Raw genomic sequence first — 14539 nt, 5'->3', positions numbered from 1 at the left:
ATTTCTGTGTGTATGTGTGTGTATATATATGTATATATGTGTGTGTATATATGTATATATTTATGTGTGTGTGTGTATGTATACATATAGATAGAGATGTATTCTACTACAGCTCTGTTTCTCTGGGGGACCCTAATACAGTCTTTCTCATCCCAAACTCCCCTCCCCCACCACCCCCCTCACGGGCCTGCAGCCCCTCTCCAGCCTTGTCCTATCTGATCTGGGTGTTCATTAGGGCAGGGGAGCAGGATGGGGACCCTGCCACCTACCACCTGTGTGGTTGGCCTGGGACAGGGATCATGACCTCTTTGGGCATCAGTTTCCCAGTAGGATAATAGAGGCCAGTGGATGAGTTGGCCTCTGTGGCCCCTCAGTAACCTTGGGCTAAAGGCTTCTCTCCTCAGGCCCGTGGCCTGTCACCCGGCCTGCCCCTGGGAGGCAGAGCTTGACTCTTCCCCAGGCCTCTCTCAGCCTGAGTGGAGCCGGCTCTGGTCTGTCCTTCTCAGCATTCCTGGCCTCCAGCTGCAAAAGCCCCTCTGCCTTCAGAACCATTCCTGGGGGAAGTTCTTGCCACCAGAGGGGAGGGAAGTACAGTGGCATCCGAGCCTCTAACCACCCCTTTCCCTACCAGGTTTTTGGCTATAGACGCAGAGGTGTCCAATCCTTTGGCTGCCCTGGGCCACACTGGAAGAAGAATTGTCTTGGGCCACACCCAAAATACACAAACAGTAATGATAGCTGACGAACTGAAAAAACAATTGCAAAAAAAAAAAATCTCACAGTGTTTTAGAAAGTTTACGAATTTGTGTTGGGCTGCATTAAAAGCCATCCTGGGCCACATGCAGCCTATGGGCCACAGGTTGATCAAGCTTGCTCTAGAGGCAAACAGGGAATACAGTTCATTTCTCCAAGAACAATCACAGCCAGGTGCAGTGGCTCATGCCTGTAATCCCAGCACTTTGGGAGGCCAAGGCGGGTGGATCACCTGAGGTCAGGAGTTCGAGACCAGTCTGGCTAACATGGTGAAACCCTGTCTCTACTAAAAATACAAAAACTAGCTGGGCATAGTGGCACATGCCTGTAGTTCCAGCTACTTGGGAGGCTGAGGCAGAATTGGTTGAACCCAGGAGGCGAAGGTTGCAGTGATCCCAGATGGCGCCATTGCACTCCAGCCTGGGTGAGAGACCAAGACTCCATCTCAAAAAAAAAAAAAAAAGAAAAAAAAAAAAGAAAAAGAAAAAGAAAAAGAAAAAGAACAATCACTCAGAGAAAGGCCCGGTTGAGAAGAGAGCTGGCTTTCCCAGTGATGTCAAGTAGCTTTCTGTTTTTTTTCTGTACTGACTGGGAAGGCACATTAAAAAAAACAGAACTCAATTAAACAAAATGTCTCTTACTAGGTGGTAAACTGAACCAAAATGCAAATTTATGCCGCTGGCCCAGGCTCCCCCACGGAGAACATAGATTTTATAGAAAAAGAGCCCCAGATCCTCCTGGGAGGTTTGGCTCTGTCATAAAAACTCCAATTGAGGCCCGAGGGCTTCATTGTTCAGTAGTGAAACCTTAGTTATGTGGCACCTTATGATTTGCAAATAATGTGAAATCCACATTCTATTGTATCTATTTTACATCTGAAGAAACTAAGCCTAAGAAAGGTTAGAGGACTTTCCCAATGCCACGGAGCTGGCAAGCAGGGGAGTTGGGACACAGACCCAGGACTCCAAGTTCCAAGTTGGCTATTTTTTAAGAGGTGGGACCTTTTAGGAGGTGATTAGCACATGAGGGTGGAGCTCTCATGAATGGGATTAGTGCCTTTGTAAAAGCGACCCAAAGGAGTTTGTTTGTCTTTTCCGCCCTGTGAGGACATAGAAGGTGTCATCTATGAATAATGAGCCCTCACTGAACACCAGATCTGCTAGCCTTGATCTTGGACTTCCCAGCCTCCAGAATCATGAGAAATACATTTCTGTTGTTTATAAATTACCCAGTTTCAGGTATTTTTTTATAGTTACACTAAGACAGGTGCTAAAGGAGGGGTGTGTACAAGCTGTGCACAGAGAGCAGGGTTCCTACTGGACAGTGGAGGGGAGGCTGCCTGGAGGAGGAAGCACTGGGGCCAGGCTGTCGTCAGAAGAAAAGTGCCCATCGGGATATGGCAGCCAAGGTGGCAGACCTAAAAAGCACTGGAGAAAGGGACGAATGGTGATGGTGGTCCCAAATTCAGATGATGGGCAGACAAATTCAGAGTGGTGACAAGAGCCAGTGCTTTTTCAAAAAATTTTTAAAAAGTGAACTTCTTTTTATTGAAGAGTAACATACACACAGAAAAGTGAAAAATCATCATTACACAGCTCAATGATGTTCACAGAGCAGACCCATCTTTGTAACACCTGTAGCTCTGAGATAGAGTCCAACACCCCAGAATAGCATTCCAGTACCCCCAAACCCCCTCTGGCCCTTACCAGTCACTACCTCTGGTCAGAAGTAACCACCGTTCTGATTCCTAACAGCATATATCAGTGTCTGGATTTTTAAAAAACTCAACAGGTATATTTGGTTATTAGGAACAAAGTTGACAAGAGCATTCTTTTCCATGTGTGTTGACGGATGGACAAAGCATTTATGTTGGAACTATATGTAAATGTGGGATTATGGCGTCATACATAGGCTAGGAATATGCTTAGTTTCCTACCAAATTTGGAATATGTTACATTTTTCTAAGCAAGGGTGGAGAGCTGGGGGCAGGGAGCTGTATGACTTAAGGGTTATTTGATTTGATCTCAAGTACTAAAAATAAATAAATAAACAAACAAACTAAATACAGCTTCGATCAATGTAAGGGGGAGAGAAAAGTGTTTATTGGTCATTGACTAAAGCAAACATCCAGAATTGGGACATCTGTAAATATGAGGGCAATTTAGGTTCCCAGAAGCTTGTGGCTGGCATACAAGTGCACATGCTCTTTCATTTCTCGTGGCTTTATTCTTACCTATTGCAAACAGGTCTTCTCTACAACAGAGAACAGGGTTGCTAGTAGTCCCCGATTTCTTATTGACAGGTTAGTGACTCTGGGAGAAAAAGACTTTTCTTTCTGACTTCAAAATATAAAAAATTTCAAAAGGGTTCTCATTGGCCCAACTCAGGTCATGTCTAACCCTGACCAATCATCGAGGTCCCAGAAATGAAGGTGACATGGTTGGCCAGGCCTGAGTCCAGGAAGTTCCAGGGATCTGGTGGTACAACTGGCAGTCCTACTAAATCCCATGATGAAAAGAGGAGAAGTTTCCCACAGGAAGATCCATAGCAGGTAAATAGGGAAAGGGATGCTGAGCAGATGAGGATAATCCATGCTCACCAGACAGTGGGAGGCAATGACCATCTGCTGAACTCTGCTGGGAGCCAGGTGCTTTAGTAGGTGCTTGGCATATGCTCTGTATTTTGATACTCAAAACAATACTTAACGTAGCTATTGTGCCTATTTTAACTGATGAGGGAGCCAACAAGTTATTCTCAGAGTGAAGAGCCCAGTTATTGGATTTTGTTCTTAGGCAGCTTGAATGGGCTGCAATACCAGAAGCTCTTACCCCAAATCATCTGTCAGCTCCTTTTTCCTCCCACTAGATGAATGTGGGTCAAGAGCAGTAATTAAAATCTTAAAATATTCCCTCTTTTGGTGCTTATTGGAAATTGATTCTCTGAACTTTGATGGAATAGGCCCACAACTGAGGTGGTACTTGGAGCAGGAGGTTCCCTGGCAGGCACTGTCATGCAGGCTGGGAGAGGGTGACATGAGGCTGTGGGGCCCTGGGGCAATGAGAAGAGGGAAGTTTGGGGGCTCTGGACCGTCCCAGCCAACTTTGTCATTTTGCTTAGGTACGTGGTATCTGTCTGCTTATCTATACATTCCGCAAATCACATTTGTTGAGACTCTGCTCTGAATCCAACACTGCTTTAAGGACATAAGCTTCGTGTTGCCCATGAAGCTCATAGCCACATGGAGGAAAGACATGTGAGTTACAATAATGCACTGCTCAGGGCTGTGCCAGGCCCACCACCAGGGGTGAGGAGGCTAAGCCAGTGGTCAGGGAAGACGTCCCAGAGTGGGGAGCCTGTAAGAGTAAGTAGGAATGTTACGATGTTGTAATTTACTTTAAAATATCCAGTATAGACATGTGATGTGTTAATTTATACTGCATTCTAGGGATAGTCAGTTGCCCTGATCAGAAATATACATTTCAGAAAGGTGTCATTCCAACAATCCAGCTTCCTAACCCTGAATAAACTGGAAGCTCTATGAGTTAGGGTAGTAAATACTAGAAATGGCTTTGCAGCAGGGGAAATTATTGGCTTCTAAATTAGTTTAATGGATGACAGAAATGTTCTTTTGTTGATGGAATTAATGATGCTAAATATACATATAAATTCAGTATATGCTGGCTAAAGTATTTGAACTTTTCCTACCTCTCTATAACCAGGGTTTAACAATCTACTGAGGCTTTTAGCACATACTCTTAGGGTGGTGCCCAGGGCTTGATGGCTTGATGATTGGGTTGGAGGATTGAGGCTGCTGATGGCATTACAAGGCTCATGGGATGCTACTTCTAGAATATTAGTGCATCTGCTTCAAGTGTACCTTTGGAAATGTAAAATGATTTTGAGATCATGTAAAAAAGCCAAGCTCTGGACTTCACCAAACTCACAGAAGAGTTGCAGGCACTCTTTTGCCTGCTTGCTAAAATGTGTTTCATTTAAAAGTATACCGGCCGGGCGCAGTGGCTCACGCCTGTAGTCCCAGCACTTTGGGAGGCTGAGGTGGGCAGATCACTTGAGGTCAGAAGTTCAAGACCAGCCTGGCCAACATGGCGAAACCCATCTCTACTAAGAATAAAAAAAATTAGCTGGGCATGGTGATGCGTGCCTGTAATCCCAGCTACTTGGGAGGCTGAGCTGGAAGAGTTGCTTGAACCCAGGAGGCGGAGGTTGCAGTGAGCCGAGATTATTCCGCCACTGCACTCCAGCCTGGGCAACAGAGTGATACTCTGTCTCAATTAAAAAAAAAAAAAAAAGGTATACCCACACATAGCAGAAACTGTTTCTAAAAGTTGTTTTCATCATGAAATAGTGAAGATGTGGTGTTTTGGGGGCTACCTTTACCTGCCAAAAAAGACTGTGCATGACCAAATTGGTTTAGGTCAATCTGCAACAAGGCAGTAGGCGAGTGGTGCAGGCAGAGAGGGGCCGCCTGGCAGGAGGAACCTTAGGGACTCAGGTGCAAGAGAGTTCTCAGGAACTTGGAAAAAGGCTGGTTTACTAGGGGTGCTGGCTGCTGGGGGTGGTTCCTGAAGGACTTCTGCGCTTCACTGAGCTTAGAATTTATCCCTCCAATCAGTGCTGTTGAAAATGTGCCCAAGAAGTGCCTGGGGTGGGAGAGGGAGCGGTGGGACTCTAGATCCTGCTTTTAAAAGTAAGCTCCCCAGGTGATTTTCAACCCACCAGAGTTTAAGAATACCATTTTAAGCCATTGGTATTGGTTTTTCAAAGTGCTGGGGGGTTCTGGGGGGCGCTGGGGGGCACTAGGGGGCGCGGGGCGGCAGGGAGGGAGATGACTGGATGGGTGCCTTCGCAGCAGGGCGGAGCATGGATGGGAGGGGACAGGTCAGACAGAGGTCAGGAGGTTTTCGGACAGTCCAGATGACAGTGCTGGAAAGGGCAGGGGCAGTTTCAAAAGACACTTTAGGTGGTGATCAGTCAGTTGGCTGGAGTGCCTGGCAGGAGGGCTGGGTGAGGGAGCCAGCAGGGCAGATGACTGACAGATTTCTGGTTTGGGGATAGGATGGAAAGTAAGAGCGCAAACCTTCCTTAGGCTACTGTTGGGTCTGTCCCTTTAGTCTCGGGAACGCGGATGGAAGCACGGCCTGCAGTTCTGTCATTCTCTGGGCCTGTCTGGGCCGCTGCCCCAACCACCCATGCCAATCTGTGTGACCGAATCCCCCTCAGCCCACTCGTGGCTGCCCTTGCTAGCAGCTGCTCAGCCTCTCCAGGTCCTCGGTCCCTGCCTGTGCCATGCCTGGTCACTGATGGGTTCTAGAAGGTGTGGTTTCAAATGAAAAAGGCATTATGTGATAACACTCAAAAAAGGAGTTATTATAACCTTCACTACTTAGTTCCTTTTAAATAAAATAAAGACAATCCCCAAAGTGGATTATGCAGAATAGACAATGAGGGCCGTTTCCCCATGGTCGCTGTCGCCCCAAATCCCTGCCAGATGGCTCGGCAGAGCAGCTCAGGTTTCAGCAAATTGCAGAACCTCATTAGGACTCGATTTCATGTTTTTAGATGCTGTAGGCTCTACATCAGATGATGATGACTTCTGAAACCTGTATGACAACACAATGAAAGCATGCTAGTGACATGTCCAATGAAATCTGAAACAGTCGGTGAATTCTTTGCATATTTTATTTTTCTTTTTTTGATTTCCAACTCACACACATCTGGCATATTTTACATCTTTGCAATAAAACATGGTTACAATAGCTTAAGGAATTTATATATCCAAAATATTTCACCATGATCTCAAGATGAAATGAACTTGTCTTCCAGATGTTCAGTATCCTCCAAATTCTAAGCTACAAACTCAAGATATTGCTTACAGCCTGGTGATGAATAACTTAATCATTACGCTGATTCCCCATAATTTCAGAATTTCATAAATACAAACAACAGTGAAGAAGGAATTCAGTGCTAAAACTTACTAGTACAAGGTGGATAACAAATAAGTAATCACATCAATAAATAATGATATGTTTCTGGTGCAAAGTGCCAATACAAAGAACCCATTATCTTGTTTTATCTTTTTAAATAAATGACTGCAAGTGAGTGTAAATTCTGAGAAAATTACATTCCTGTAACATGCCTCATAGCCCTACCGACACAATATGTACATCTATGACAATACGGTCACCAAATATACAAAGAAGAAACATGAAGAAAGTGTATATACCCCTGGGTGTATAACTTGATCAGTACAATGTATGGAAAATCATTTGATAGCCATCATTTTATATCATAAAAGATGAAATGCCTTAGGCTAAGAATGTGGCTTTCAGTGAGAATTTCACGAGAACCTAAAAGAATAACTTCAGTTATTGTTGTAATAAAGTTTGACTTGTTATTAAAGAAACTAAGCTATTCAAGAACCAAAGAGAAAAAAAAAGTTAGCATCAGATTATCCTCCCCTAATGTATACACACCAAGCCAGTGGGATGACTCTGGAAGAGATGTCCAGGTGCTGGGAAGTTATTACTACAGAACTAACGCCCATGACTCCTATTTATACAAGAAAAACCAGGACCTCATCCCTAAGCCCCCTTTCTGCTGTGTCTTCAAATTATGCAGGGTAGGGCTGAATTTTCTTTGTATAAAGTACCCAAAATGGCAAATAATGGCTTAGTATCCAAATGCTTTATGAGCAAATTTCACTCAGAAGGGATGACTTTAGATTAAAAAGTGCAAACTATATTTTGGTGAAAATGTCAAAAATTACTGATGGAGCCCAAATTCAACCCTTTCATACAAGCTGTGTCCTTGGACAGATCTTTCTGTTTCATAGTGTGAATGCACCTGTTCCATCAAGCCATCAGGAGTAAGGAACATGCAAGTTGTAACTCCACAATAAAATTAAGAAACATTTTGTTCTTTATACAAGGTTTTACTTTTACAAAAGTATCCCTTTTAAATAAGATGCATCTGATGTACAAAGTATCAAACGTGTTTTTTTTTTTTTCTCAGCTTGAAAAGAGGCTGGAAATGGGATGCAGGTTAGGTTCAAAGCTTAAACTTTGTAACAACTGGACACAAGGTTCCTCAGAATTGTCAAAAGTCTCTTGTGACACATCCTACAACCTTTTCTCAATAAACAACAATATATGAAATAATTACCAAAACATCTCCTAATTCATATAATTTACATGATATAAGCTTGCTTGATAGCAGCTGGTGTTCAGTCGTGAAAAAACACACAAAGTAAAATGGTTGCTGACTACAATGTACAGCTATTGCTGGGTGTGATGGAATGTACAAACGGAGGTCGATGTAGACGAGTTTTTTCCACCAGAGATATTGCCTTTCCATGCAGCACTTGTGCTCTCAGCTTTAACTTGGCTTTTGGTTCTTCCTTTATCTTCAGTATCTGTTCTGATGCTCATAATGCCACCGATTAAAATCTATATTAAAAGCTACAATGCTACCAGAAGCCATGCCAGTGATCAGAGTCCTGGAAAAGCAGAAACAGCAGTTAAAAGTGATATAAAATCATTTCTGTGGTTGCTATTTTACACTAGACATTATCTCAAAGTTTGGCATTTTACACTAGACAATATCATGATCTCAAGGTTTGCCAAGTCTTAATTTTGTAATTTTTAATTCATGGAAGTAGGACTGAAATTTCTTCTTGGTTCTGCTGAGAGGAGCACAGTTAGCCCGCACACACCTGGACAGCCAGCCCTGCTGCAGAGCGTGAGGGGCCCACGGAACCACATTTCCAGCCTCCGCTGGGTGCCCCATTTCTCTCAGCAATCACACACGTGCCTGTCCGCTGCCTTGTTTTGGGCATCTATTGGCTTCTCTGAGGATATCTGGCATCTCTTCCTATCTCTCTGACCTTTCTTTTCTTTGCCCCCTTGAATCACTCCACCTCTTGTCCTCTCGGTCCACAGTCTCCCTGGACGTAAAGGCAACGACGTATCTTTCTGAAGCCCCAGATGCTGATTTCCCATTGCCAAGTGGAGGTCATTGCCAGGCTGTCTTGTCACAAAACCCTCAGATTCAACATGTCCACCATGAATCACTGGTACTTTCTGACCTTGCTGGTCTTTTGCTGGTTAAGTCACCTTGTCTCCTCTCCCTCTCCCTCCTAACTGATCAGCTGTTCAGCTCTGAGGCTTCTTTTTCAGGGATATTCCTCCCCAGTCCCACTGCCACTGACTAAACTCAGGTTTCAGGATTTCTGTCTACATAAAGTGTTGCTTCACTTTTGATTAGACACCTCATCCAATAAATACCTTTTGAGTAATATCCCCAATATATGTTTATCAGTTTATAATTGATACGCATGCAGTATTCATTATAAAACAACAAAATAATCAAAACCAAGGATGAGGTTAAAATAGAAATAGAAACTTAGTATCTTTCCCCCCTCCATTGAGACCCCCTAATACTACTGCAACTTTGAATATGCTCTTCCATCCACCCTGTCTGTTCATGCCTGGTGAATGGATGAGCATCTTCTGAGGTCTTTCCTGCCCTCCCCAGCCCTCAAGAAGAGTTCATCCCTTCCTTCTTCTGTTAGTCTGTTCCTGGTGCCCTCATATGCAATGATTATGAGGATCTGAGCTCTCTGGGGTCAGTTTCTTGTTGTGGATCCTTAGTACTTTGCACTGCACTCAACCTATGATGATGGCAGCAAAATGAATACACGAATGAGTAAGAATATCAGGGAAATATTGAAACTGCTTACAAACACAAATCATTTCAAACACTCTGGAAACACACATATATACAAATAGTAACACAACAAACCATTCCCATTTATTCCTAAGTATGGGCTGCAGCACTTTGGGATACTCCAATAATAACCTTAAACCTTCTTTAAAAACAGTCTGGGCTGCAGACCAAACATCCTTTCCCAGACTAAATTAGCTTACAGTGTTTTCCCTGATGACTTCAGTGCCATTTTATTATATTGTGAAGATGCTTTGTTAACTTTATTATGTCTTAATATTTAAAATATTTTAAAACCAATACTGTTATGAGGAATATTACATGTAGTTGGGAAAAACGTTGATTAACAAGCTTTTCTTATTTCTGTTAAATAGCAAAAATTAGAAATCACATGCCATATTCAGATTATAGGGTTGTAGTTTATTTTAAAGGCTTAGGAACTTTAGACTTTATATTTCTAATATTATTTTCACTTTGTAAGAAACCCAAAGGTAAATTTTAGGAAATAATAAAATCCTATTGCAAATTGAGGAACAATGGAAAATCATTATTAATTGATTAACATTCATATCAACTCTTTCCAAGAAAGAGCTGGATTAAAGGATTAACGTGTTTTAAGGAAATACATACAATAAAACAAAATAACATAAATGAGAAACAGGTAAATAAGAACATGGGGGTAAAAAAATTGTTCTGGGTAACGCGTGAGTGCCGCATGCTGTTGAAAGGGAGGCCAGCTACGGCCCACACTATGCACTTTGCTGGAAACTGGTTAGCAAGAAGTAGGTCTCACACTGAATCCCACCTCTGCTGAAAAATACGTGTTTCCCTCACATCATATAAGCCAGGGTGGCCTGTCTGAGACTAGGCAGGAACCTGAGAACAGGGAACTTGGTGGGAGTAAGTTCTATGTCTTGGGCCCTTAAAACATGTCTGGAGGCACCTGTTCTTCATCAGATCCTTTTCTTTTTTTCCTTCTTATTCTCTTCCTCTGTTTCCCTCTCACTAGAATCCTTACTCTTCCCCTCATTTTCCCCTTTTCTTTGCCAGTCTTTCTTTCATTTGGATGCTGGAATTGCACTCACAGCACAATTCACCCTTGGTAGAATGAAGAGAGCCTTCAATGACAGTTCTCAGTGATGACACTTGTCCTTGACGCAGCTCACCTCTGGTCATGGGACAAGTCCATTGCTCTAATGCCAGCATCACATCCAGGGTAAATGTACAGTTGCTTGAAGTCACAGGCCTGCCAGACCTCTACTACCCCATTGTCCCCTCCGGTGACCAGGTTCTGGCCATCACTGCTCAGGAGAATGGCCTTCAGAAAAGGTAAAACAAACAAACAAAAAATAAAATAAAATAAAATACACAACAACCATTTCTCTCAATTTTTCCTCAATAGCCAACTGTCACTACTGAAAAGTACTCAGTACAGTTCCCTTATCATTATTGCCTACTGTCAGTCATTTGTCCAACAAAATCAAGTTCAATCCACAGAATTTCCATTGTGGAATTCATCGAAGTTCTTACATATACAAAAGATCTTATTAAAACCAAGATTAAATTCCCAAGAGAATATTATCAATTTAATCCAGGAAGAATTTGAGCATTAAGTAACATGTTTAGTTAAATCTTGAATATTAATATTATAGAGAATTAAAGAACAAATGGAAGAAACATATTTCAAAACAGTGTTTAATAATGACAACCCAGCAATTATAATTTATTCATGAATGAAGGGTAAATGGGTATATGTAATTTTTGTTTAGGGTTCTAAAGATAGAAATCTTTGAAAATAAACTCACTTTTAATGTTGTGAGGGTGCAGCACTGAAACAATTATAAAAGGAGCTTTAAAAACCCTCCTGAGGGTCTAAACTTTAATCAAACAACAGCTATCATTTCTGAAGTCTAATGCACTGAGTTAATTACTTGCAATTAAATGAACTTTGGGTTTGTTTAAAGTACCAGTCCACGTGAAGTTATATACTTTTAATCTAGAACACATTTATCTGGATAGCACAGACATTCTATTATGAATTATTTAATGTAAAACAATCAATCTTTAATCTCTTGGCTTCAGTCCTACTTAGCACGAACTATGCAGATTTACCCGTGTTGAATCATTGATCTCCATTTGAGCCAAAAGTTTCCCATTAATGCTGAAATTACTGAATCGCCCTCGTTCATAGTATATGATACAGTGGCCTTCGCTGGAGACAGATATCAAGCGTGGGAATAAGCAGTTTTCTGGTCCTTCAAGGGCTCTCAGCAAATCTCCAGTGATGGTGTGGACAAGGCAAGGGCCCTCTGCAAAGTGGGGACATCAATGCCAGGGTCAGTTGGGGATGACAAACGACATACTAGCTCCCACCAACCTGAAAACCTTGCTGGGTGTGCACTCAGATGTGACGGAAGAGGACAGGAAAGAGGTAGGCTGGCCAGGCCAAGCGCTGATGCTACATTTAAACAGAGCAAAGCCAGAGTACCTGCTACATATCACACTCCTACGCCGCACACTTCTTCACCAGGTAAATACTTGGTCTTTTCCTTTGTCAGGTAATATTCATAGTAAAATGGTACAGCTCACAGATTATGTGAGAATAAAAGACTTTATGTGCCATTTTCTCTTAATACGCTTTTAGAAACTTTTCTTGAAAGTTTAATAGAATTATCAGAACAGCTGCTCATTTTCTCAAGTAGCATCAAAATTTTACGCGTTGTACCACATCAATACATTGCCGTCAAGTACATTTTACCTTTTTCTGTCATCCATACACATAAAATGTAAAAGCAAAATTGAGAAAACTTAAGTATTTCAGCCTACAGAAAGATATTTTGTCTTTTAAATAAATGAATAGTGAGGCAAGAGTGTGAAAGGAGGGTAAGGAGTGACATTTGGCTCTGATGGTTTCTGGGTTTTTTTGCCCTTATAAAATAGTGTTGATAAAGTAAAAAATTCACTGATCAATTCATAAAAATTGGTCACTATAGTTTGGTATTATATATCTATTCCCTTGTCCCAAAAAGATTTCCACAAAACAATGTATGAATTACGTGTTTATTTTTAATTGAGCTGAATAGACACATATTTTACAAAGCAAGTGACATTATTAAATTTTGTCCTGATTACTAAAGTAATAGACTTGCCCTAAAGAAAATTAGGAAAACACCAGCAATCATCTCTAACATCACACAGCCCCTGTAGGAAATGTCTCTTTCTTGGTGCCTACTATGTGTCACTTATTTTCCTTTTTTTTTTTTAACTTCACAGGGTAAAATGGTATTACACATATTATTACTTTTTAAAATTAAAAGACTGAAAATATCCTACGTGTCCATTTCTGGGTTATTTATTCTTAGATACCAAAATTTTAAAAACATGGTGCCAGCCTTCAGACTCTATCCATTCTCCGTAGAAAAGCTGAAATGAGCTCTAACAACCAAACCTATCTATCTCATCACCTCGATTAAAAAACTTCAATAGTTTCCTACTATACTCATTTAAAAAAAAAATTGCAAATGCTTGTGCCCCAGGCCCCTCCCATCCCTTCAGCCTTCTCATTCCTCCAGGTTGTGGCACCACGGTGATACTCCAGCAGCACCCAGGGCTCCTTTCAGTTTCTCCAAGCATCAGGCTCCTTTCTGCCTGGGAGTCTTCCCACAGAGAACTGCTATTTGAGCCAGAACTAGGACCTAAGTTTCCTGACTTCCTGAAATGAAAGGTCTTCTACAAAAACTCCAAAGAGGCTGGGTGTGGTGGCTCACGCCTGTAATCCCAGCAATTTGGGAGGCTGAGGTGGGTGGATCACCTGAGGTCAGGAGTTAAAGACCAGCCTGGCCAACATGGTGAAACCCCATCTCTACTGAAAATACAAAAAATTAGCCAGGCTTGGTTGCGGGCGCCTGTAATCCCAGCTACTAGGGAGGGTGAGGCAGGAGAATCACCTGAACCCAGGAGGTGGAAGTTGCAGGGAGCCTGGATTGCACCATTGCACCCCAGCCTGTGTGACAAGAGTGAAGGTATGCCTCAAAAACAAAACAAAACCTCCAAAGAACCAAGTAATCTTTGTTTCCTTTCCACCAACCTCTACACAGCCCCTGGCCTTATAAAGAAAGGGACTTGAAGAGGGAGGGGATCCAAGGCCGTGTCTGATGAGTGACATGACCCCCCACCTCCCCCACTACATCAGGGATACTTTCCCCTTGTCTTTTACATGTCCTTTACAATGGCTGCATCATAAGAATACACTGTAATTTATCAGTGTTCTGCTTAGAACACTGTTGACCACAAAATACTACATAAAATTTTATACATATTTTATATTAGTGCCAGTAAATATTAATCATAAAACTAAACATCTACAAATAACTTCGGGATACCATTTGTCTATGGGAAGCTTCCTGGAAGAAATAAACTGACAATCATGCTTAGTGTGAGAAAACAGTCATCTTCTAGACATTGAAAATGAAAGAAATGACTTCTGACCTTTAGCACCACTGATAACAAGCCCAAGTTCTGCACAGACAGAAACACAGACAACTTCATGGTCATGGCCTGTGAGGACGGCTCTTGGTGCCGGATAGTCACCTGCAAGAAAACAGCAGCAGTGAGGCACTACAGACCAATAGCAGGGGGAGAGAGCAACACCAGCAATGCAATATTCAAAAAATACCCATGTTTATTAAGGGCATTATTATTAAGCTGTGTGACCATGAGCCAGTTACTTAACCTCTCTGCTCTCCTCTTCTGTGAAATGCGCATAACTAGCGAATCTATTATACATGCTGTTTAGATGACAGGACAAGTTAACGTATGTGACATGCTTAGAACATAACGAGAGTGGTAATGGCTATTCTTTTTCTTCCATTATTGTTATGAAACAGGTATAATGCCTGCTAAGGCATTTATCTGTGTTACATCATGTATTTATGGTCATGCTCTATGAGGTAGGAACTCTTACTACCCCTAGTCTATAGCCTAGACACCCATGGCTTTGCAAGGTGATTCAACTTGCCCAAGTTCATACAGCTAAGGGTTGGAA

The 14539-nt window shown here is 42.1% G+C and overlaps 1 protein-coding gene across 12 annotated transcripts in view; it reads right to left on the bottom strand.

Annotated features, from left to right (window-relative positions):
- Positions 1–6435: 6435 nt before the first annotated feature.
- Positions 6436–14539, bottom strand: part of NBEA (neurobeachin) — a 708564-nt gene continuing 700460 nt past the window's right edge. For all 12 annotated transcript variants that reach the window (XM_016925167.4, XM_054664886.2, XM_054664889.2 and 9 more), the window contains 4 exons: positions 13984–14085; positions 11608–11804; positions 10662–10813; positions 6436–8269 (listed from right to left, as the gene is read on the bottom strand). In XM_016925167.4, coding sequence (XP_016780656.1) covers positions 8179–8269; positions 10662–10813; positions 11608–11804; positions 13984–14085 — 542 coding nt within the window. In that variant the 3' untranslated portion in view covers positions 6436–8178. The remainder of the gene's footprint in view (positions 8270–10661; positions 10814–11607; positions 11805–13983; positions 14086–14539) is intronic.

The sequence above is a fragment of the Pan troglodytes genome, chromosome 14 (genome assembly GCF_028858775.2).
Source record: "Pan troglodytes isolate AG18354 chromosome 14, NHGRI_mPanTro3-v2.0_pri, whole genome shotgun sequence".
NCBI lineage: Eukaryota > Metazoa > Chordata > Mammalia > Primates > Hominidae > Pan > Pan troglodytes.
This window is presented reverse-complemented; position numbering and strand designations above follow the sequence as displayed.